Here is a 25,526-nt window from a genome sequence, read left to right as displayed (position 1 = left end):
GGAAAGAGGGAAAAATTCGTTCATAGTTTTTGAATTTGATTTCCTATAGTCTATACAAGGACGAGAATACTTTTCCTGGGACCTATACTAAGATCATAAGAGATGCATAATCAGATTGCCCGACTTCTATAACTCCTAACTCAAGCAACCGCTTAATTTCTTCCCTTAAGATGTCGGTCTGTCTCGTCGACATTCGGTAAGGCCTGACTCTAACCGGAGTCTAATCCAGCAATTCAATATCCATTTCGACCAAAGACGTACAGCCGGGGTCGGACGAAAACACCGCTCCATACTTCCCTATAACTTCCTAGAATTTTCCTATTTCCTCTGCCGAAGCTCTTTTTCTGGCTTACTATCTCCAACTATTCAATACAAAGCCTTCAATACCCTTTTCAAGGTGGAATGCAACCTTTCAACAGAATTGCTTTGAGGGTGACACACAGAAGAATGATACACTTTAATTACAAACTTACTAAAAAACTAAGATGTAAGTTTACTGGTAAACGATCTACCCAAATCACACTGAATTTCCTTAGGGTAACCTGTTCTAGAAAAGATTTGTATCAAGGCTTGACTCAAACTTTTAGAGCTTAAATTCTGTACATTAATGGCATCTGGATATTTATAGAAGCAACACAAATTGACATAATTAAGTATTTAATTTCACGTGAAATAGGGATCAGAGGTCCTACTGCGTCAATATTTAATCTGCTATGTACACTTCTGATACAACAGGCACAATCTTCATTGGGGCTTTATTTTATCCCTATTGTGATCTACACGCTGACAAATATCGCATGTCTTCACAAATTCTTCAATTTCCTGGTAACAATTTGGCTAGAAATAGTGTGTCAAAACTCTATCCTTGGTTTTTGTTACCCCTAAATGACCAGAGATTTCCTCGTGGCATACTTCAAGATCCCTTTCCTAAAAACAAAAGGCACACACAGCTGAAGCTTAACTTCCCTTTTTTTAGAACCTGCCACTCTGAGTAGTCTCTCCTTTATAATTTATAAACTTTATAATTTATAAAGAAAGGAGAAAATGAAAGTGAAAACACTTTCACTTTCTCCTTTCTTCTAAACTAGCGCATGAGTTTTGTGCTTCCGAGAATTCTACTGGTGAAACATCTGCAAGGATAGACCTTTCTTCTGAACTGATGATTGGAATTTCAATAGATTCCTCCGCACTACTTGTTAACTTCTCTTCTTCCGAAAGCTCATTATTCACAACAATTTCACTTTCTATCTCTTCCTCGTGTTCCGATCTGGAATTTAAGTCTTCCGCGCTCGCTCGCTCTAAACTCCTGCGCGCATGCGCCTGACTACGAGTTTCCACAGCAATTAAGAGAACCGGTCGTTCCCTAATTTCTTCTATCAACTGTGCAGTTTTATTTCTTAACAAATAGTTCTCTTTATCTAATTCCTCTAGAGTAACCGCTGCCTCTGTGGTGACCAGACTAGAATCACCTTCAATGGTGACTTTCGCCAAAGGTAAACATTTCCATTCTGTGTCCAAAGGCTGTTTCACCCAAACAGTTTCCACTAATAAGTCACTAGTATTAATCCAAGTACTATTACACAGATCTATTTCAGCTACACTATCTCTTAGATATTCTCTCTCTACCCCATTAATTACTGCTTTCTTTAAATACGGCTCAAAAGACTTTCCTAAACTCTCCGTTCATAAATTATTCACCAGATTAGCCTTATTCTTTTCCAACAATGGACAGTTAGATCGGATATGTCCGTGCCTTCCACATTGGTAACACCTTATTTTCCGCTGTTTCTCGAAACCCGCTTCATTAAAAGCTTGCTCTTTTCTAGGAGCCTCCACTTTTCTGTGCTCCTCTGATTTAATTCTTGACCACTACTTTTCTGGTTATAACTACCATTAGAATTTACATACCCCTCTCTAACTTTCTGAAATTGTTTCTTAAACCCCACTCTCTGTTCTAACCTCCTCGTAACTCTTCGCAAAGCCTCATACCTGTCGCATTTCTCTGGTAAAATGGAAGCTGTTTTAAATTCTTCCCAATTATCTAAGTAGTGCTCTCTTATTTCTAGAGGGACTCACCGCTTAATTTGCTCAGTGAGCATAAGTTTCTTAAGACTTTCAAAATCTTGAACTTCCACCGAATCCAACCAATTCTCTAAAAACACTCTCAAAATGCCACGCATAACATTCCATTTTTTCTAGAATGTTCTTCAAATTTTGTTTTTAGAGCCAAAGAACTGAGCTTGAGTCTATGCATGAGTAATTTCTTAACATGCTGATAATCACCTCCTTTATCCGCTGGTTCTTTACTATTAACTGCGCTACATCATGAGATAATAAAGGAATTAATTGCGAGATTAATGTTCTCCTTTTGAGCCTGTTTAATCTCATTAATGTTCTCCTTTTGAGCCTGTTTCTCAAATAGAGTACCTCGGTTCAAAACGCGGTACTAGATCTTTCAAATTAACCTTTTTTTTGGGGGGGGTTGTTCAACTATCGAAACGGTGGACGCTAAGCTATTACTCAACTACGTTCATCATCTTTAACTTTTCAAATTCAAAAATTCGTTCACGTTCCCGTTTTGTTCTCTCGCGTTCACGTTCACATTCCTCTTTTTCGGCTACTTCTGCTTTTTTCTGCTTAGCCGCAGCCCAAATTCTCGTCGCGTATTCTTTCGCCGCTTCCTCTTCGAATTGCTTGAGACACATTTGTATCAAACTCCTCCGCTAACTCCAACAGCAGAGCTTTAGTAAATTTCCTCATAAACTCACCCATTATGAAAAACTAAAGAAAAAATACTCAAATCCCAAAGACACATTTTCGTAGCACTAAAAAATGACGTAAAAAATCAGCAAACGTAAAAAATTTCGTAGCACTAAAAAATGACGTAAAAAATCAGTAAAAAATCAGCAAGGCAAAAAGGAATCTAAAGATAATTGCGTGCGAACAACAGGACTGAGTGCTTAGTGCTCAGTGCGCTCAAAAAATGCGCTCAGTGCAGTAGAAGAAAACACTAATGGCTGTTGAATCTTGAAAGTGAAAACATAGCATATCGGCGCTTATCTGTGTTACCACATAAATAAGTTTGCGTGAGATTATGCACTGCCTTTTTTAAATTTTTTTAAAGGGATGTTTTCTTAGCATGTTCATAATGTGATTCTCATTCATGCGCTGAATAACAGGAATTAATCTGGTCAAAGCTACTTTGCATTAAGAATTCCTATTTTATTGCAGCCCGTAGATTTTCCAGAATATAATTTACAGAAAAATTAACAAAACGTTAAGAGTACAATCTCAGTACAAAATTAAGCATGAAATAATTGGCACCTTGATGATTGAAGTAAAAACTATGCTACCGTAAGAATGAACTGCTTTAAACTTTCCATATTACTATTTTATTCGTTAATGGTTTGAGTTTCTATTAAATGGATATTCAGTTTCAAATAATTCAATCTCAAGGTTTTAAAATTTAAATGGTTATGCTATATAATTTTAAATTTCGAAGTCTAAAGTCATTTTAATAGTGAACAAATCAACCCATTGCTATGCCTCACCACCGGGGGGGGTCACTAAACCCAGGTAGTTCGACCCAGGTTGAAATCCCGGCAAACGATTGAATGGGCGTTTACGTGGTTTTTACCATGTGTATGTGGATACGTGCCAATTTCTCTTACATCCACGAAGGTTTTCCTACCCTTAGGCCTTCACATGCTTTGCTATAATCAATCAAACCAAACCAACGCGTAGAGAAACTTTAAGAACTTTTCGTAGTTGCTTGCTGAAATTATTTTATGATATCAACTCTTTCTGTAATCCTCCACGAAGGCATCCTTTCCGTACGAAGATAGCTTTACCGTAATCAATCATATGCTTTGCAGTAATCAAATAAATCACACACCGTAAACTTTTGGTAATGCAAAGAATGCCGCTTGTACTGTTCCTACGAAACTACATTTTCTCACATCATTCTGGAGCCCACCAGTGGCCGAACGGTAGAGTCGCTGAACACTGGTAGTTTAGTCCGAGATTCGAATCCCGAGAAAGGGTTGGCTGCATGTGCATTTTCATGGTTTTCTCCATATTTAACCTGCATACGAGCCAGTTGTCATAATAAAATAAACCAAACATTATTGTTGAAGATTTTATTTTACTAAGAATTTCATAATTTTTATTTTAAAAAATGAGTTACCGGGCAGAATTAAAGCTATTGGCCGTGTATTGGATAATCATGCTCTATATTATGCGACTGTTAAATACCATTCGATATAATGAACAACATAAACTAAAACAGTTAAAAAAAATATATTGTATCCCTTAGAACGTTCTCCACGAAGGCATCCCCTCTCTTAGAAAGCATTTGATTGCTCTGCTTAAGTTAGGTCAGGTTATTCGAAGCAAGCAAAGCACATGCGATTGCATTCCTTTAATAAATTAAAACAAAAGGGAAAAGAAAATAAAAGTAATTTCCTTGGCTTAGAAAGTAGCTCACGGTACTAGGATTCACAAAACAGACTTCTCAAAACCACAGATATGTGTCTTCAGTAAACTTCGAAACTGATGCTTTAGAAAAACTGGTTAGTAATTTCAAGTGTTTCTTAACAATGAATCAAATCAAACGGAAAAGGAAAAGTTTCAATGTATGAAAAGAAAACTAGATGATATAGAAATCCAGTCGAATACAATGTTAGTAACTAAATTCTTGCTTTTAGTCCGTGCTGTATCTTAGCGACTATCATAATTTTCATATCATCATTCTTACAAAAACCGTATGATAATGTTCTTTTTGTTCCTTTGCATTGAAAATGTACTAAATTCAGTTTCATGAAAGATACTGCTTTTATCACTTGTCTTCTAATCTGTTTCGCTCTTCTTCAGGATTTTTTCTGAATTCAGTTTCGTTTCTTTTTTGCAGGCAGTTTCGGTTCATGGATTTATGTCACAAAACGATCTTAATCAGACAGTTTTGGATATGCTGAGAATACCACTGAAAGATTTCTTTAAATGCAAGATCACTTCCGGAGCTCAAAAACGGGACTGCGAGTAAGTCAGAATTACCAAATGTGACTTTTATTTCTACATATAATAAAAGAAAGAGTCTGTCTGTGTGTCAGTGTGTATGTCTTTCGTTCGCGCTGCGCGCAAGCTAACAGACCCACGGCTACGAAATTTGGTACATAGGTGCATCTAGACAAGAGCCAGTGCTCCTCGAAGCGATTTCTTCGAAATTCGAATCAGAATTTTTTTTTATTTTATGTTTTGGGACGAAATCTCGTCATTTTTAGACATAATGCGCTATAGGAAAGCGAGATTTTACTCTACACACTCCATTTTCACATCGTCATGAAATGTAGGCACTTCGCTATTTTACGAACTTAAAATAAATTCCGTGTTTCAATAAATCGATTAAATACGAATTTATTTAGCAAAGTGAGCTTAACACCTTTTCAAGGGATTTTTTCTAAAAGTTTATTTTTAAAAATGTACAATTTATTTATTTATTTATTTATTTATTTATTAGTCCAAAGGGATTTGAATCCCGAAGGACTATTAGTTTCGTTTTGGCATTTTGCGTCGGACTCATAAATGTCGGTTCACTTTTCAAACTGTTGCCACAAAATGTTAGAGTCCTGCATTATATTTGAAGAAATTAAATAATGAAAAATCTGCATAAATGTATGTATATTTCTCGTATTGTGATAAAACAACGGTACATACAGTCATCGAATTTTGAATAACGTAATCCTCCAACGAATATGAGCATGTGGAAGACCCAATTTGAAATTTGAAATTTGTTTTATGATCGATTTCCTATTTTTTAAAACTTTGACGAATTTTTGATTAATAAACTCAAGGATTTCAAAGCGAGCAATGGCCACGTTGTGCAGAAAAAACATTTTTATCTCCAGCGCGTGAGTCTCTGTATCGGAAATTCTAAAGATATGCTCGTTTTAAAACTATTTTGCGATATTGCTGTTGCACTGGATCTTATGGTTTAAGTGCGAGGAACATGATATTTAATAAAGAAAGGTAACACACAAAATGTTTAAAAACGCCCCTTTGGACGTAATTTAAAATCTGAAACATTTCAGATTTTTTATTTTTTTTTATTTTTTTTTGGGGGGGGGGGACACGTTAAACTTTCATCCTTGTGACTGCTTTTACAAAAAGAATTTTGAAAAAATGATAATATTTTGTATTAAAAAAAAATTTAAATGAAGCTTCCGAGTACACTTCTCACATGTCACATCTTTAAAAATGTGATTTTGGCAACAATTTTCCTTTCCTATTGTTGTTGATAGATTTTTCATGAAATCGCATCATTTTGAATAGTTTCATTCTTTTAGAAATATGGGTTTGGCAACAACTTTTCATCGCATTTCTTAAGTCACTGTTTTTAAGAGATTGGCATATTTCTTTGTCTTTTTTACTTCCTTGTACGAAGTAAAAAGGAAGTATTGTAATCGCAAAAAGTTTCAGGCAGCATATTTCAACGAAAATATCCATTTTGACCGCTATCGAATGCAATTTAACGATGTCTTTGCGTGATATCTGTACGTAAGGACAGAATAAAATACTCTTTTCCTTCAAAAAAATTATAAAACTGCTTTAAAATGAATTCTGAAGAGAATTTTTCGTGGCGTCTGTACGAACGTATGAACGTACGTACGTTCGTGCGTACGTACGTATCTCGTATAACTCAAAAACGAGTTGCCTCAGAACGTTGAAATTTTGTATATAGGACTGCTATAACATGTAGATGTGCACCTCGTATTTTGGTTGCAACCGGCCGCACCAAACGTATATAAATATATTTATAAATATATCCACTCTGTTACCCGGCTCAGTGATCTCAGTTTCTTTACTCTTATATGTTGGTAAATTGTACATTTTTTGCTTTAAAAATGATTGAATTATGTTGTTTTTTATCTTCCGGTTAAGGATTTTATGCCTTAACCGGAAGGTACGGAAGTACATCATTCTAGCTTTATTATAGTATTTGAATAGAACATGTGGCAACGATTAGATAATTCTATTCTTTAAATGATATAAATTTTGTGCATTGAGTTATAATATGAACGAAATATATAAGTTAACTGTTATATAATTACTGGATTATATAACAGTTAACTTAGTTTCCGTTATAAAATTATTATATAAGTTATCTGTTATATAATTATTAATACTGTTAAGTGAATCTAGCGCCAGAGTGTCGCTATCGTAAACAAATACTAGAGTGAATTTTAAAGAATGCATTTATTCTATTGTGGTTTATGCGCTGTCGGCGAAGTAGGTTTAATTCAATCCAATAAGTTTAAATGAAATGCAAGAAAAAATGCTTATAATTTAATATTCCAATACAAGGAAGTCACGTGGTGTACACATCAGATTTTTTTAAGTGAAAATAGGTCGATGTGCACATGGATACCAAGTTAGTGATTTCTTAAAAACGCGCCGAGCAGTGGGCGATTCTGTACTTTCCTCTTTCTATCTTCGAAGAAAATAATTGCTTATCCTCATTTCACAAATTTCTACAACTGAAATGCTAGTACCTTCAATATTCGAAAAGTGATTTAGTAAATCTGTGTGCAATATTTGTAGAATTATCAGCAAATTTAAAGTTGTTTAATTGCCGCTAAGGCCTGTTTTTAATGGCGGCCATTGATGTTTACATTTGAAACAGGAGACTAGTGGATTTGTTGCCAATCTAGAGAAACTTAGCTTCGCAACAACAAAGATAACGCATTCATTTATTATTGCCAATTAAATCATGCTTAATTCTTTGTGGAATTTTTTCGAGGAAATAAGCGTTTGAAATTTACTTCGTAATTTTAATATAGATATTTTGAGTGTTTATGTATTTTTGCCTTCTCGCGAAGTAAGAACTGAATTAATTAAATGAGAAGTACTCAATCGTCCGTGAAAAACTGTTTCTTTTTTGTTTTATTTGCTTAATTTCTTTTATAGATCATTCTAGCTTTATTATAGTATTTGAATAGAACATGTGGCAACGATTAGATAATTCTATTCTTTAAATGATATAAATTTTGTGCATTATGAGTTATAATATGAACGAAATATGTAAGTTAACTGTTATATAATTATTGGATTATATAACAGTTAACTTAGTTTCCGTTATAAAATTATTATATAAGTTAACTGTTATATAATTATTAATACTGTTAAGTGAATCTAGCGCAGAGTGTCGCTATCGTAAACAAATACTAGAGTGAATTTTAAAAAATGCATTTATTCTATTGTGGTTTATGCGCTGTCGGCGAAGTAGATTTAATTCATTCCAATAAGTTTAAATGAAATGCAAGAAAAAATGCGTATAATTTAATATTCCAATACAAGGAATTCATATGGTGTACACATCAGATTTTTTTAAGTGAAAATAGGTCGATGATCACATGGATACCGAGTTGGTGCATTTCTTAAAAACGCGCCAAGCAGTGGGCGATTCTGCACTTTCCTCTTTCCATCTTCGAAGAAAATAATTGCTTATCCTCTCTTCACAAATTTCTACAACTGAAATGCTAGTACCTTCAATATTCGAAAAGTGATTGCAACGTCGAATAGGATTGGGCTGTCCTCACCTAGGCGCCCGTTGCTACGAGCTGCTTGTTAGTGGATGAAGGGTTACAAACTGTGCATCCAAAATATTTTTACATTAAAAGAACTTTTGGGATAATGAATTCCATGTCTGTTAAATAATAATGATTATATTGTTAATTTGTTTTCTTTCCTGTACTTGAACAACATGCAAAATAAAAGAATACTATGCCATAAAAATAATAAGCAAAATGCTTTCTTTTCTCCCTAAATGAGATTCTCATGTTTGGACATTCAGTGTAAGGGAAAGAAATGTTTTAGATTTCATATTTAAATTATTATTTTTAAAAAATCTGAAAAGTTTCAGATTTTAAATTACGTCCAAAGGGGCGTTTTTTTAACATTTTGTGTGTGACTTTTATTTATTAAATATCATGTTCTTCGTACATAAACTATAAAATTCAGTTCAACTGCAATATCTAAAAATAATTTTAAAATGAGCATATCTTTAGAATTTCTGATACAGAGTCTCTCGCGTTGGAGATAAAAACGTTTTACTTTTTTCCGTACAGTGTTACCATTGCTCGCTTTGAAATCCTTGAATTTTTTAATCAAAAATTCGTTGAAGTGTTTCGAAATATGAAATCGATAATAAAACAAATTTCAAATTCAAATTACGGCTTCCACATGCCCTTATTCTATGGAAGATTACGTTATTCAAATTTTGATGGCTCTGGGTACCGTTGTTTTATCGCAATGCGAGATACATACATATATTCATGCAGATCCTTCATTATTTAATTTCTTTAAATATAACGCAGGGCTCTAAGATTTGGTGGCAATATTTTGAAAAATGAAACAACGCTTATCGTGAATCAACGCAAAATGTCAAAACGAAATTAATAGTCCTTCTGGGCAAAATGCCCCTATAGACTAATAAAAGTTAGTAAAAATTGCACATTGTTACTAAAGGGCTAAATAGTAGTAGTTAAGTTGTTTCAGTTGAAAACTAAACTGGTTCTCTAATACAGTGTAGGGCTCACCAGCGGCCGAGCGGTAACGTCGCTGAACACTGGTAGTTCGGTCCGAGGTTCGAATCCCGTGAACGAGCTGACTGCATGGGCGTTTTCGTAGTTTTCCCCAAGTGTAACGTGTATACGATTCAGTTTCCCTCAGAAAGTCCTCCACGAAGGAATCAACCCCCTAGGCAGATAGCCCTAGTGTACTTTGCCGTAATTCAATAAACCAAACTAAACCAAAACTAATAGAGTGTAGAACTGGAAAAACGTACACTTCGACTGTGAGGAAGTTTCTGTAGATGATAAGACAATAGATAATAAATACGACAATAGACAATTTCCTCGGAAACCTGTATAAGTTCTTTGTATATACAGTGTAGAAATGTTTAGATTCTTCAAGTGCGTTGCATGACGCAGACTTGTTTAATAATTCTAAGATCTGGTGACCTACCTGGCCAAGACACAAGTCCATAGTCAAAGATGAAGTGTGGTCCTCTATATATAACTTGAGTCTCTCGACTTTTACAGCTGCTTTTTTAACTTTTGCAACAATCCAATCTAACAGAATGAATGCGGGATATGAAAATGTGCAACTCATCCGATTAGATGAGCACATAGTGTTTACCTGTCAGAGACGTTAGTAAATACTCCGTTGAATTCCAGAACAGGAAACTCCTCATCATTATGGAGGCATCATAGTTTGCGCAGTCGTCTGTGTTTATGTGGAATCCATATATTCATGGGAGTTTTTGCAGCTCATAGCATTTTACTCGTCCAAAGCGTTAGAAACGGGATTGATCATACTAGGCTGTATTCATTTTCAATTATCAATCGTGCAATATCGAGATTACCAAATTCAAGCGAACTGCATAATTCTGCGAAGTTCATGTTGCATAGTACATCTTGCATCATAGAAGGCAGGCTCTAAATTTTAATAATTTTCTCCAAAAATTCGAGGAACGAAAGATTAGAGCAATTAACTTATATTTCTCTCAAAATAAAATTTTAAAAAACGGTGCCTTTGACCGTGAAACTGTCGCCAAGCAGCGAGATTTAGTGCCAATTATGGATAAGCGTGATGCAATAGCAAACTCATAACATCTGTGCTTTCGTTTGATGTAACCCTGATTAATTGTCGATAGACATCTTGGGTTTTTATGAATAAGGTTATAAATTAAATGTTATTTCTGTATTTTTCTTTAGCATTTTGAAAGAAATGATTAAAATTCGGTATCTACCATCTATAGAACAGCTAGTACTGAATTATTTTCGACGTTACGTGATCCTATGATCAAAGCTTTATGTATTAATGGACAACATATGGTCAGCTGAATGCGGCCGACAAAAATGTAATAAGCTGGAACAATTATCTACAGGAAGTTTGTATACATAATATTGTAACCAGAGCTTTTGGTATAATGGGAAAGGCCAACGAAAACACAGTGTGGCTCACTTAAAACGAGCCCTGATTTAACGAGAACTCGGATTTAACGAGGAAATCAAAAATACCTGTTTGGTACAATGCTAAGTCTATGGAACATAATTCGCTTTTAACGAGCAAATCCCGGTTACAGCGAGTAATATTTTTGCGATTCGTAAAATTTCTATTGACTTCCATCTCTGCAGCTCAGATAATTCTATCTTGGAAAAATTTCTTTAACATTCCGAAGTCAAGCGAAAATTAGCGATGAGTCATAAATGCTGTGCGGTATTTTTTATCTTGGGGAGTATTGAAATAGGATTCAATTTTTACTACCGAATTCTACAAATGTTACCCAGCCTATCATCAGAAATTTTAATTCAAACTTTTATAAGCACTTGAGTTTGATGTTCATGGATAGAAGAGAAAAAATAAGCATAAAGTGCTAATGTGAACGTACTCGAAGCGATAACTTTGATGCATTATGCATGGAAAACGTTACATGAATATGCATTACCAATTGCTTCCGTAAACCTGGAATGGACATTTTTCAAGAGAGGCAATTGACTGTAGAAAAAGAAGAAGTAGACATCTTGGGAAATTTGGAAATGAGTAGAGAAGAAACTGAAAATTATGTATCTCATGACATCAATATTAACACTTCGAGATAACTCCTCCCGAGGACATTGTAGCTGAAATTCAAGCTAAAGATTCAAGCAGATGAAAAAAATAATGAAAGCGAAGCTGATAACGACGAATATAAAGAACTTCAAGTTAAACCGCCCTCCAACATACTCAATGGCTTTTGACTGCGCAGAAAATCTTCAAATAATTTTTGAACCTAAAGGTGCAAATTATAATGTTTTTCGGGTCAAGAGACTCCTCCGAAGAACAATAACACAAGAAAGAGACAACTTGTACTGTAGAAAAGATAGAGACATTTGTACTGTACAGAAATAAAAATTATATAATATGACATATATTTTTATGATTTTTTACAAACCTGATTTTTACAAGCATTGATTGTAACGAACAAATATCACCCTCCCTTCTAGCTCGTTATAAACGAGTTCAACTGTAACAGAAGTTGACGAAAACCTTTTTACAAAGAGCAAAAGCGAATAAAATACTGCTTGTATATTAACACATTAACTGGAACGAGTATTTGTAAGAAAAAATCTCCTCAACTGTAACAGAAGTTGACGAAAGCCTTTTTAGAAAGAGGAAAAGCGAATGAAATACTGCTTGTACTCGTATATTAACACGTTGACTGGCCCGAGAATTTGTAAGAAAAATCTCCTTTAGGACACGAGCACTGCTATACCGTGCCTCAAAAGTTTTCGGTCGTAGGTGTTTAGAACGTCTAAAATAAAACATTTTGGGATATGCATGCAGTTTAAAACTTTTTCTCAAGAACGAAGTATCTAAGAAAGGGTGAGAAATTCTAAAATTATTTCTTCTTTTCCAAATATTTTTTCTGTAGTGACAAATGGTTGAAATTTTTTTTTTGTGTTAAAATTGTTTGCCCAATTTTTTGCATTGTCTGAAAAAAAAAATAAAAGAGTAATTTTTAAGAAGAAAACTGTTGCGAGGATTACAGAAATTCGAAAAGTAGCAAAGAGGAGCAGTCGAGATTTTTCAGAAAGATAATTATAAACAAGATTATGTCTTTAAATTCTCATTATAATACTAATAAATGCAATGATAATATTTGTGTAGATACTACTAATTATATTTTACAAGAATTGATTGTTTAGAGAGAAACAAAAATTTGATTATCGAAGAAAACTCAATTCAGTTTAGTGAACGGAATGAATTTTGCTGTCAGCAACAATCATTTTCGTTTTTTTCTTTCAACAATTAATAATCTTTTTTTTTTAATATCTTCTTTACCACGTAAGTACTCAAAGAATTTTCACCCGAATACGGATGGCACGGCAGTTAAAGTGTTAAAAAGAAGCTTCAGTTCCTCTAGAAGATTCGCGCAACTTTTACGACATCCCACCAACCTTTCATGAATGAAACACTAATGAAGACTAATGAACACATAACGAACACTAATGAAATATTTCTAAGCAGAGCGGAGTATAAAAAGGTTTGAGAATCATTGACATAACAGTGAATCGTTTTATAAATAGACAGTTGAAATCGTTAAAAATGTCCATTCGGAAGGCATAAACAGTTCTAGAAGCTTTCACAGATATCTATCATTTTATGTACTTATTGGCGGAAGCAGCGGTGGGGTGCTTGGATAACGCTATTATGCTATCTCAATAGAAATTATCTGTATCAATGTTTTGGCACTTCAGTTGAAAATCAGCAACGAAAAACAATAGTTTTTCATCGCTTGTAATGTTTATGTGGTTAATTTCGGATTTCAAATACTGACAATAGGAAGAATTGTATAATGGCTGTTAAAATCAAAAATACGAATTAACTTCTTGCAGACGAAAAAAAAAGAGTTATTTTACGTTACTATGGAGATGGAGAATGGCGCAAACAATTTTTCTTTAAAAGCAGGCAAATTGCCACTAAGCCTAATAGACAGGAACAAAATCAAAGATTTAAAATTTTAAATCCATATTCCCTTTCTTCAGGGCTTAGTTGTTTTATTTAGTAGCTCGAGCATAAATATTATTTTCTTACTCCCACCATTAAAGTTGAAAGAAAAAAATTATTAATAATGGCTGTTACAATCAAAAATAAGAATTAACTTCCTGCAGACGAAAAAAAGGGTTATTTATATGGGAGAATGCCGCAAAAAAAATTTTTTTAAAGCAGGCAAATTGCAACTAAGCCTAATCTACAGAAACAAAATCAAAGATTTAAAATTTTAAATCCATATTTCCTTTCTTTAAGGCTTAATTGTTTTATTTAGTATCTCGAGCATAAATATTATTTTTTTACTCCCACCATTAAAGTTGAAAGAAAAAAGTTATTAATTCATGTATTCAACTGTTTTGTTGAAAAGTTTAAGTATCAGAAAGGGAAATAACGAAATTATCCACCTCAATGAAAAATGGTTGTTGATAGAAAAAATGATCGAATCTTTAAAATGAATTTTCAAAATTTTCTTTTTTCGAATGGCACCAACTGTTGGTGATTATTCGCTATTTAACACTAAAGCCTTTCTGAAATAATGTTACTGATTGAAAGTATTCTCTCTCAAAAAATCACTATATTACAATATCCATAGCGATGATTTCTTTAAAGCAAAGGCGCGAATGGCTCAAAATTTTAGACAGATGCTTATTACGGAAAAACTTGCGATATCCGTTTAAAACACACAATCATCCAAATACTTACAAATTACGGATTCTGGATTACGAACTTTGTACTGTACAACAATTTCACATATGATTGCGCCAAAACCATCTATCTGTGTACAAAATTCGTAACACTATTTATATTTTAATACGGGTAATGGATCTAATATTGAATCAACTATCGAAATCAAAATATTTCACAACTGTGACACTGCACTTCCCTTTTCCCATAGTCAATACATTTGATATTAGATATCTATTGAGTAATTTATATTTTTGAATTTTGATATATTTCATTAAAACATTAACGTGGTTGAAAATATGAGATCCATATAAAAGAAAGAGAAATAAACTAAATAAAATGGTATATTTGTGATATTTTACAATCTCCTTGTTTCTTACAGTATGGATAATGTCATCTATGGTTCATACTATAGTGATTCCAAAATATTAAATTTCTGCTTCACTCTAAATTCACTTTGGTCTGACCCCACAAGAAAAATTCAGAAAATCAAGAAATCTGAGAGTAAGTATGAAATATCCAATTTCTCATTTAATAACACGCTTTTATTAAAATTGAATTAAACTGAAGATTTTAATAGGAAATAGTAATTTGCTACTTAAAAGAGAGAGTTTTCCTACGTAAAAGAAATGGCAATTCGCTACTTAACCATTTGGGACTAATGTCCCTTTTAAGGCTAAAAGAAAAAAATCAGCAACAATAGTGAAACTATCAGAATGTGAGCATTTTATATTGAATTTGTACAATGTGATTAACACTAACATCTTGAGGCTTGATATCATCCTTGTTTGTTTAACAAATTATAATTATATTTTATTAATGAATTCCTTTTTCAGAAATCGAAATGGAATTCTACATGGATATCTCAAACCGGGATACAGACGCTCCACCGGATTTGCCTCAAAGACCAAAATATAATTATCCTGGTTCTCCGGCAGTCCAATTGGCTATCCATTCTCCATATCTTACAGTAAATCCTTTCGTATCTGGACAAGGCTTTCTTGCAGGAAAAAGATACCAGATCAAAGTAAAGCAGGTACTCCAGTTTCTTATACACACGAATGTTTATACTATAACTTGTTACTTTAAAATAGGAACTTCAAGGTTACTTTCCGCCACTCAATTTGACTTGTTACCATGGAAATAACAGCTGCGGAAAAAATGTGGACTCGTTTAAATTTTTTGCCCTACTGCATTCCACTTTAGCATACTTCACTTCGTGAAAAGAAAGCTTATTAAGGCTGACTTGAATTACAGTCTCATATACGGTGAAGATAACACGAGTTACTATCGCAAATGGGAAGGGCTGACAACGACCTTGAAGTACCCGTCTTAAATTAACATGCAAATGACAAGCCCTGTTCATGTTTCGGGCTAATAGTTAACAAAATTATTTAATACGTTGGAGAAGAGACCAGCAGCACTCATTTTCAGACGTTTGTTACTTTGCTTGAGCATATAATGTATTTTCTCCCTTCTTTCCGCATGCCTTCGTGGTGTAATTGGAAGCAAACTCGATACGTATTCGAGAGATCCGGGTTTCTTGTCCCGGTGAGGACACTGCATATTTTAACGTCCCTTGCTTCAGAATAACCTAATGACTCTACAAGGGTAGAAATTTCTTTCTATCTGAATAGTACTAACAAATATCACGGCCGGCGAAACCAGTGCAGCCTCGCCGAATTGCAAAATACCTAGTGCTTTAGTGAATTAAGTCAGTTGGTGCTGCTCAGTGGGACCGGAAGTTATCTTTAAACATTTGTGCACCGAACATTTTGTCTTTCTGCCCGCCACCTGAATTGCTTATTTTCCTCTAGAATAATTTTCATTGTAAAAATGGTATTTTTTTTTAACTGTATTAAACTATAGTCGGTGTTTTAGGGGTTTCTGTGTATTATAATTTTTAATTGAGATTTTTTAAGTTTTTATATATTTTTCCCTTGCCACGAAGTCAGAACTGAATTGCTGAGTAAGAAATATACCTCTAATAAAATTCGAGGAAGCGGGGAGTTTAAATGAAATATAGCAAAAAATGTGTGTTTTAACCAATCCTTTAATATAAACTCTGCTGCTAATATAAACTGCTGGACTAACTGTAACAACAAGGGTGCCCTCTGGTGAATTGCCAAAAAAGGACTTCAGGAAAAGCCAAGTGTTTAACCTGATAGGTTGTTTCAGTCTCTTGCTCTGTGATTTTCTTAAATTTAATGTAATTTCCATGTGTAACGTAAACCTGTTAATAAATAATTGTTACACTATAAAGGACTTCCTTCTTCTTATATGACCTTATTCAACACGCCCCCTTTATAGTATAATTTAATAGGCCTTACAAGGAAGTCATTTGGTGTTCATATTAGATTCTTTTTTCTTTTTATTAATGCAGCACCAAAGCAACATTTACGTTAGCATTTTTAATATCAATTTTTACTTATTTCCCGCATGCTGTTTATCGCTATTGTCAGAAGTTGTCATCTATTTTTAAACTTCCTGATAAGCTGTCGAGTTCAAATTTTACACTTACACTGCTTGTAGTCGATAATACACAATGTGGTGAAGCGATTCATTCAAAATTCGATTTACTTATCTTTTGATTTAATGTTTAAATGATTCTCACGCAATATCGACGAACAAATTAAAAAACTCAGAATTGTACTCTTTGCACTATCGGATATAGCGGAAAAACATGTTTTAAATAATATTATGAGATTTTAACGCAATTTCTCATTGTTTAGCAAAATCACTGACTTATTTACGATTACCGGAAATACAAAAGTGATAATTCATTGTTTAAAAATTATTTTTCAGTTGAATATATCGATTAATAATATGTCAGACTAAAAAGATAAAAGTAATAAAAATGTTTTTTATAATTTTAATGCTTTTATTTAAAACTCAGTAGTATTTTTGTTGGTTCTGTTAAACTATACGATTTATTATTTTTCAATTTTTAGTTAAATTGTTAAATTTCTTTTTCATGTGTATGTAAGAGACACAAAGAGAGAGAGAGACAGGCTATTAAATTATATATCCCTAAAATTAAAAAAAAATTGTATGGGAATACTATTCATAAATTTTTAACATTTCGAAGCAAATTATTTCTATAAAAACAGTTTTAGCCTACTAGAAGTAAAATATTATAAATACCAGTAAATCATTAAAGAATACCACTGAAAGCCATTAAATGAAGGGGGGGGAATCAACTTCGAACGATTCTAATTTATTTTTAACTGATATCTGAATGAAAGCGATAAAACTTTTTGATCTGAAAAATCTGAAGTATCCCAAACTTTAGAATCAAATTTCGCAGTAAATTTTTGTAGTACAGGATTCCTACATTTTGTGTTCCATCATTTAGATTAAATATAAATTTTTACTAATTGTTTAAATAGAAAGAAACGTGGAAACGGAAGAAAAACGTGGAAAAAGTTACGTTTCGTAATTTTTTTAATTAAAAAATATCATAGCATGAATTTTTTTGAAGCTGGAAGTATAAGTAGATGGCAACGGCAGTGAAAATACAGGCCACGTAAAAACGATTTTGAACGTACACCTTTCGCTCTTGAATTTGGCAAGACCTGACTTTAACTATTAATACTAATATCTCTCATGCAGACATTTCGCTCTGATATTTGTTTTTCTCCATGTTTAACGTGAATAAGAATTAATTTCTTTAGAAAGTTCTCCTCGAAAGCATTCCTTCACCTCGCCAGATAGCACTTATTTGCTCTTAGAATATTCACTGACTTCACCTAACCTAACCTTCTGATATTCGTGCAAACTGGATCTGGTTCCAAGTGGTCGATTAAACTTAAAATAAAGCATTAAGTGCACATTTTACTCAATACTCCGGTTTCATTTCATAACCAATAACACTAGCGTGTAATCAATAACTCCTTATCATTAACATAGTATGAAACGAGGATTTTATATAGTTTTATTTTCTGAAAATCGAAAAACAGAAGAATCACAACTTTGAATGCGATGTTTTTGATTCATAGAACAAGTAGGAGGCAAGAATTCATTAACCCATCAGTTGCCTGGCGTTATGAATACACAATGTTTTTCTGACAGTCTATTTTTAGCATTGTTCCGTTTTGCCTGCGTTACGTACGTGCCAAGTGTTGGAATAGGCACACGAGGAAGGTTTCAAGGCCGTTCGAGTTTGTATGTGTTACACGTGCTTTTAAGCCTAATTCGTTGATCAAACGGAAGTTTTCTTTTTTTAGTCAAAATGAAATGACTAAAAATTAACCTGAATTGACCGCGAAAGAATAACTAATTTCTCTATCTCATTATTTAACCAAAACGTTTTAAAAAATTAGTGAGATTCATATAGTCTATTTTATATAAAAACATGCTTCTTCTGTGTTAAACGAAAAGAATTTAAATCTAGATTTTAGGTTTTCAAGGATTTATTAATTCAATTAATAAAAATAAAAAAAGAAACTTGGCTTGCGAATATCCAAGCCATATTATTAGCCCAAAAGGGACATTAGTGCCAAATGGGATATTAGTTTCAAACCGGCATTTTTCGATGAATCATTATAAACGAGTAACGCTTTTCAAATTATTGCCACCAAATACTATCTCCCTGTATCATACTTAAAGGAATTAAATAATGAAGAACCTGCACCAATGCATGCATGTTTCTCCCATTGTCAAAAAACAACAGTACCTACAGCCATCAAAGTTTGAATAGCGTAGTCCTCCACTCCAATTTGGGCACCTGGAAGGTTGAATTTTGAATTCCGAATTTGTTTTATTATCTATATCATATTTTGTAAAATTTAACTAATTTTTGATTAACAAACTCAACAATTTCAAAGCGTGCAGTGGCAACACTGTACGAAAAAAAAAACATTTTTATCTTTAGAGCGCAAGATTTTCTATGGGATATTCTAGAGATATGTTGTTTTTAAATATTTTGAGATTTAGATCTTCAGTCGAACTTTACATGGTGTAAGCGCCAAGAACGTGATATTTAAAACACGCCAAACGTTAGTATTAATAAAAAATGGAAATATAAAATCTGAAAGCTTTCAGGTTCTTAAACGATTAATAAAAATAATTTTTTATAACTTAAAAAGGATTTTAACTTTTCGTTCAGATTATAGCAGAATTATTACTTAGAGAAAGTTGATGAGCAGTTTTGAAACAATAGTTAATATGTCTTAAGAACATGTATCATACCAGTATTATAAGGAATCAGAAATAAATTGGATACAATACAACGGCCGTGGCTGCTGCTTTTGACCAGATGCTTTAAATCAGTTTCGACGGAAGTCGTTTGCATATTGGACGGTCGGTATATCACCCCTCTCGATATTTTATCCTTTTCATTATGATAAGCCGCCCGTCTCGATATACAGGGTGTTTATAAAGTCTTGGACCCATTTTGATGTTTAATAACTCATAAAATAATAAAGATAGATTAAAATTAATAACATAAATGGTTAGATGGATTCAAAAAGTTTCATGATACTTGTCAATAAATTTCCACGTGTGTCCCCTTCGTTGGACGGAGAATATCAAGTCGATATTCATTTTCATGCCAGGTACCGGCAAGCATGTCGGCATCCACAGAGGCTATTGCAGTTGTAATTCTGGCTTTTAGGTCATCCATGTTCGACACTCTCCTCCTGTAAACGTTGTCCTTTACAAATCCCCAAAGGAAAAAGTCCATAACATTGCAATAGTTGCCAAAAACAAAAGAGAGAAAAATGCAATTAATAAGCAGAGGATGAAAAGTGCAGATATTTAGACTGGAAAATGAAATTATCTGAAATTAACCACACGCGCAGACGATATTTACAAAAGTAAAGATATTCAAACCTGAAAAGGAAAATATATAAGTCATTCCATCAATAAATGCCATAAGTTTGTTCCTATCTTCATTATTTTATGAGTTATTAAACATCAAAATGGGTCCGGGACTTTATAAACGCCCTGTATTATGATAAATTTAAACTACGTTCACAAAATGTTGGTTTTATTACTTACGGAAGTTGTGCTTCATATAATACATATTTTTCTGTCTTTAATGTTAGCAGTATACATCCTGCATTAAGAAAAGCAGTGGAATATTGGAGAAGAAAAAAATGTTTGTGTCGGAGAACTGGACTTATTTACTGACGGTTCGGGTTATGACAATAATGGAATTGGTGTAACATATGTGGTTTACTTGTTTGGTACAGAAATAGACTTGAACCTTACAATTCGGTTTTCCAAGCCGAATTGGTTGCTATCATATTTGCTCTTAAATGGATTGATGAAAACTTGACTGTAAAAAACGTGTGTTAATATATGTACAGTCTTCATTATCTGGTTATAATCTTTATTATCTGGAAGCACTAGATGTTGATAACACCAATATTTCGGTTTCATACATAAAAGATCTCCATGTAAAAGTTGAGAAAATACATGAAGTAAAAACGAACTGGATGAAAGCCCATATCGGTGTTAAAGGCAATGATGAGAGGGCCCACATGCTGGCCAAAGAGGCTGCTTATGGGTAATGCCGGGGATGCGTTCGATATTCAAGCATCAAAAAGAACTGTTATTGGAAAAATCAAGGATTTCTATTACGATTGCTGGAAAAAGAAATGGAAGATTTCGAGAAAAAAAAATTATTTGTTGAACTTTGAAGTTTCTAAAAATATAACAATGATATGTGATTTTGATTACAATCAAATAATTATTGCATTTAATGAAAAGATTGGTACTTTTCCGTTTTGTCGGCGCAAACGATAAAGTCGCCAAGAATGGTACAACTGATGCCTTCGCTGGTAACCTTTCACGCCTCATTTTCAAAACAAATCGCAGCCATTTCTTATCAGATTGATTGTTTCTATCAATACTGGCATACAATTACATAGAATTTTTACAAGATAGTTAAATTTTATGCTCTAAGACAATTCGCGGTAATTAAGTCAATTAGAATGCAATCACACCGCTCACTCGAAGGCGAAAATATAGAAAAGGGCAAAATCAAGGGTTAAATTCATCAATTCTAATGAAAATGCATTAGCAAAGTAAAGCACTGCGGTGTTACGTAATTTCTGAGTAAGCTATTGGTACGAATTGAAATAATTCTTGCGTTTAAACTTGTATTCCAAACGAAGATTTAACTTGAAATTAATGTAGATAATTACTGAGAGAATCATATTTTTGTAGTGTAGTTTACGTGAGATGAGATCACTTTCGGTCACGTGATACGAACCGGCGAATCAGGATGTTGAACCGTTAAAGCATAGTAAACTCTTAAATGTCTTAATGTCTTTTTACAAATTTATTGTCTTTATTTATTAGCTTTTTAGAAAATTTTAAACCATATTAAAATGTTTATGCCTTCAAAATAAAAAATTCTTAGCATTAACACTTGCTAACATTTTTTATGTGTATACTGTATGTTGTCGCCAATAAAGTCTGCTTCGCAAGATTTGCGTCGGCGAAACGAAAAAGTACCAAAAGATTTAATTTGCAAAATAATAGTTTTTGTAGTGCTGAAGGCAATGCACGACATTTCGTAGAAGACTGAGTATTATAGCGACATATTAGGGAAAAACATGGTAACATAAAGGAATTCTAGTGTCGCAATAAAAGAGTTTAGATTTGATGATCTTTATAAATGGCAATAGAACAATACTGGTGAATTTTGGTTTGATGTTTTTGATTCTATTTCTGTTTTAATGTGTTTTCATCTTTTGTTTTAATCTTTTAACTGTATTTTTCTTTGTTTGTGTTGGGTGTGCTGCGTTAACCACGAGGCCGATTATTATCAGCTAAGAGGGTTGCTGAACTCGTATATTACATTACATTACCAGCATTATTAATAAAATTAGTTTCTACTATCGTTTCTTACGTAAGAATGATTTATTTATTTATTAGTTTATTTTTTAAATGCTTTAGCTTAATTCGATTAGAAAATATTGTTAATTATAATGGTTAATTTTAAAATTTATTTATTTTTAAAATTTATTTTATTTTATTTATTTATCTTACAGGATGAAAAACATCTACTTCCGCCGCCGTATCAGACCAACTGCACCGACTACATGCCACTCTGGCTTGCAAGAGGAGGTGTTGGACCCCTTAATCAAATCGTAATTATTTTGTCGGAACCTATTTTAAAAGATATAAATTTAAAATCAAACATCTAAAATGTATCTTTTTTGTGCGTCTAAATTTTTTTAATTATTTTTTGTTTGTTTGTTATTGATGGTAGTGCTGGGAGGATTAAATTTTCCCCATTGTAAAATAGTTTCTTTGTTAAGTATTTTTCATAATTACTCATTTCAAATCAGGGGATTCTTTTTTAAACACCTTGTACTATAATACTAAAGAACTACAAACCCTCCTTCATCAGAAACATGTGAAAGCCCAAACGAGAATTAGAGCTGATAAGGAGAATGACCCTCCAGTAAGGAGGATGAGAAAACAAATGATCTATCCCAACTGCAATTACCAATCTCTTTCTGAAAAAAATGTGTTTAATTAGAAGTGGCGAAAAGATCCAACTCACAGACAAGCAGTAACGTCACAATAAGCTCGGATGAATAGACTTACTGCTGTGCTTAATAATAATGGCCATGAAATAATTTAAGACAGTCTTAAAGACACGTAAACAACTTTTAAAAAGTCGAGACATTTCAGAATGCTACTAAACCTCTTGATAATCTAAAATGTATCGAGTCTTTTGCTCACGAGAGAACAATTGATATACTAAATCTCAAGCTAGATCAATCACAGCGAATCACGCCTAACGACTTTTTAACAGTTGGTATTTGAAACCAGTAGATCTGCAACTCACACTCAGACGTAACGTATTGCGCCTTGAAAATGAGTTAACTTCCCTCAAAACTGCCCTACATTTTGTAATTTTTTTAAGGTACAAATGCCGTGCAGATCTGTGAAGAAATGCTGTTTATGGACAAGATGATTCAACGACCAAAAGAAGATTTAATCGCCTTCATTCTGGAAATTTCGATGTTCAAGACGCTTCTTGCAGTGAGCGATCAATCACAGTAAAAGTGGACGATATACTCAGAAAAGCAGGCAAGACTGGCATGTGAGCAAGTATGATGTCGCCAAGGGCCTAAATATCCATAATCAAATAGCGTTACAACCATTTGGGAAAAGATCTAGCTACAAAAAGAAACTTGACGTTTGAATGCCACATGATGTCGCAAAAAAAAAAGAAGTTACGATCCATCGAATTTCTGTTTACTAAACTCTACTGGAAACATAACGAAATCGAACCATTTCTGGTGTGGCTGATAACAAGTGATGAAAAGTGGATAACCTACGACGACAAGGCCCAAAAAGGATCGCAGTCGAAGCAACTAAATGTTCCTGGCGCCCAGGAAGGTTATGCTATACGTTTGGTGAGAATGGATGGGCATCGTGTACCACGAGCTGCTGCCACCAGGTTGAGTGATAACTCTCGGATCTGTTCTGTCAACAATTACAGTCACTGTTCCTACAGACCTGCAAAACAAAAGGCCGGAAGTTGTCAAATAGAAAGGGTGTCGTATACCATGCTGACAAGGCCATACCGCGTCTTTTATTCTTTAACGACAAATCAGAAATTATATTAAAGCCAGAAGTTAAGAGAACTCGGTTGAAAGTTTGCACCGTCAGCCTATCTTTTATTTCCTTCTCTGCAAAACGCTCTGAATGTATTGAATTAGTTTCAAAAGAGGCCTGTAAAAACCACGCAGCCTAATTATTTACTAGAAACCACAGGAGTTCTAGTATGAAGAAATTATGGAGTTGCCGGAAACATGGAAGAAGGTCATCGAGCAAAATGGTACATGAATGATTTCATAATCATATTTTCTAATTACATTAAAGGCATTCTCAATTTTGACTTCCAATGTTTGAGCACTTTTTAGACAACCTTTACAATGTTACTGGAAACCTAGAACTTCTATAAAATCAAAAGCAGAGTAAGTAAAAAGGCTAGGGGTAGCTAGGCTTTAACATCTAACGGAAAAGTCCGACTAAATTAAATTATATTAAATATATATGAGATTGTGTACCTTTCTGGTGTTAACTAAATCTATTTCCGCTGCGAACTACCGTTTCTGGTATAACATAAATTAATAAATTCCTAGCATTTCGAACACTGATGGTATTTTTAATATCCTCTGAATTCTTTTGTACATTTAACGATTTTGAGCCAGTCTAGGAACGGTTTAAAATTAAAATAGTAGCTACATAAACGTAACTCATTTACGTTACGTAAAACAAAGTAACGAACGTACATTATACTTTTGATATAGATAATTATTATATTACATACATAATTATTATGTATAATAGTTACAAAAGAATTTTTTTAAACAAAATATAAACATGCTTAGTATTTTCGCACATATTTAAGTAATCATTTATATATAGCCCACCAGCGGCCGAGCGGTAAAGTCGCTGAACACTGGTAGTTCGGTCCGAGGTTCGAATCCCGCGAACGGGCTGGCTGCATGGGCGTTTTCGTGGTTTTCCTCATGTGTAACGTGTATACGAGCCAGTTTCCCTTAGAAAGTCCTCCACGAAGGCATCCCTCCTCTTAGGCAGATAGCCCTCGTGTGCTTTGCCATAATTAAATACACCAACACATTTATATATATATATATATTATTATTATTATTATTATTATTATTATTATTAACGAATATGTAATTCGTTCCGCAACGGCGTTCATTATATGAAGTGCTAGTTACTCGGTTTAAAGTTAACACACTACTTACATAAACGTAACTAATTTACGTTACCTTACGTACGTTACGTAGAACAAAGTAACGAACGAACGTAGACGAACGTAAAACAAAGTAACGAACGTACGTTACGTAGAACAAAGTAACGAACGAACGTTATATTTTTATATAGATAATTATTTTATTTATTGTATTACATGTATATATCGGGGAAGTACCAGAATAGGCTGAGGGTTTCTAAATTACTTTGGATTTATACTCTAATTAGCGATGTACTTTTTAATTAATGATTTTTTTATTAGTGAATTAATTTACTAAATTTCTCGAAATTCTTTTAAAGATAAATTTCTAATTTTGGCAATTCACCACTTTTTGGTTTGTAATTATTCTTTACCCATGCCTTTATGGTTGACGAAACACGAATTGAGTAATTGAAAAGTTCGGTTTGGGGGCAACTTCCCCTTGAAGAGATCTGTCTCCTGCCTGCTCAACAATTATTCACTTTATGCAACAAAATTTAGTCTTAAAAAAATT

General features: G+C 33.4%; 1 protein-coding gene and 1 long non-coding RNA gene across 2 annotated transcripts in view; one reads left to right on the top strand and one right to left on the bottom strand.

Annotated features, from left to right (window-relative positions):
* The window catches only part of LOC118197589 (uncharacterized), a 73,095-nt gene that overhangs the window by 2,810 nt on the left and 44,759 nt on the right, over positions 1-25,526 (top strand). Inside the window, exons 3-6 of the mRNA XM_085812064.1 lie at positions 4,910-5,037; positions 14,660-14,781; positions 15,114-15,313; positions 22,281-22,379. Coding sequence (XP_085668190.1) covers positions 4,910-5,037; positions 14,660-14,781; positions 15,114-15,313; positions 22,281-22,379 — 549 coding nt within the window. The remainder of the gene's footprint in view (positions 1-4,909; positions 5,038-14,659; positions 14,782-15,113; positions 15,314-22,280; positions 22,380-25,526) is intronic.
* The window catches only part of LOC146998947 (uncharacterized), a 52,749-nt gene that overhangs the window by 14,196 nt on the left and 13,027 nt on the right, over positions 1-25,526 (bottom strand). The window lies entirely within an intron of this gene.

Source organism: Stegodyphus dumicola, chromosome 2 (assembly GCF_044657685.1).
Source record: "Stegodyphus dumicola isolate Sdum_Otavi_A_Nest chromosome 2, ASM4465768v1".
Lineage (NCBI taxonomy): Eukaryota > Metazoa > Arthropoda > Arachnida > Araneae > Eresidae > Stegodyphus > Stegodyphus dumicola.
Note: the sequence above shows the minus strand (reverse complement) of the source record. Positions and strands in the feature narration are given on the sequence as shown.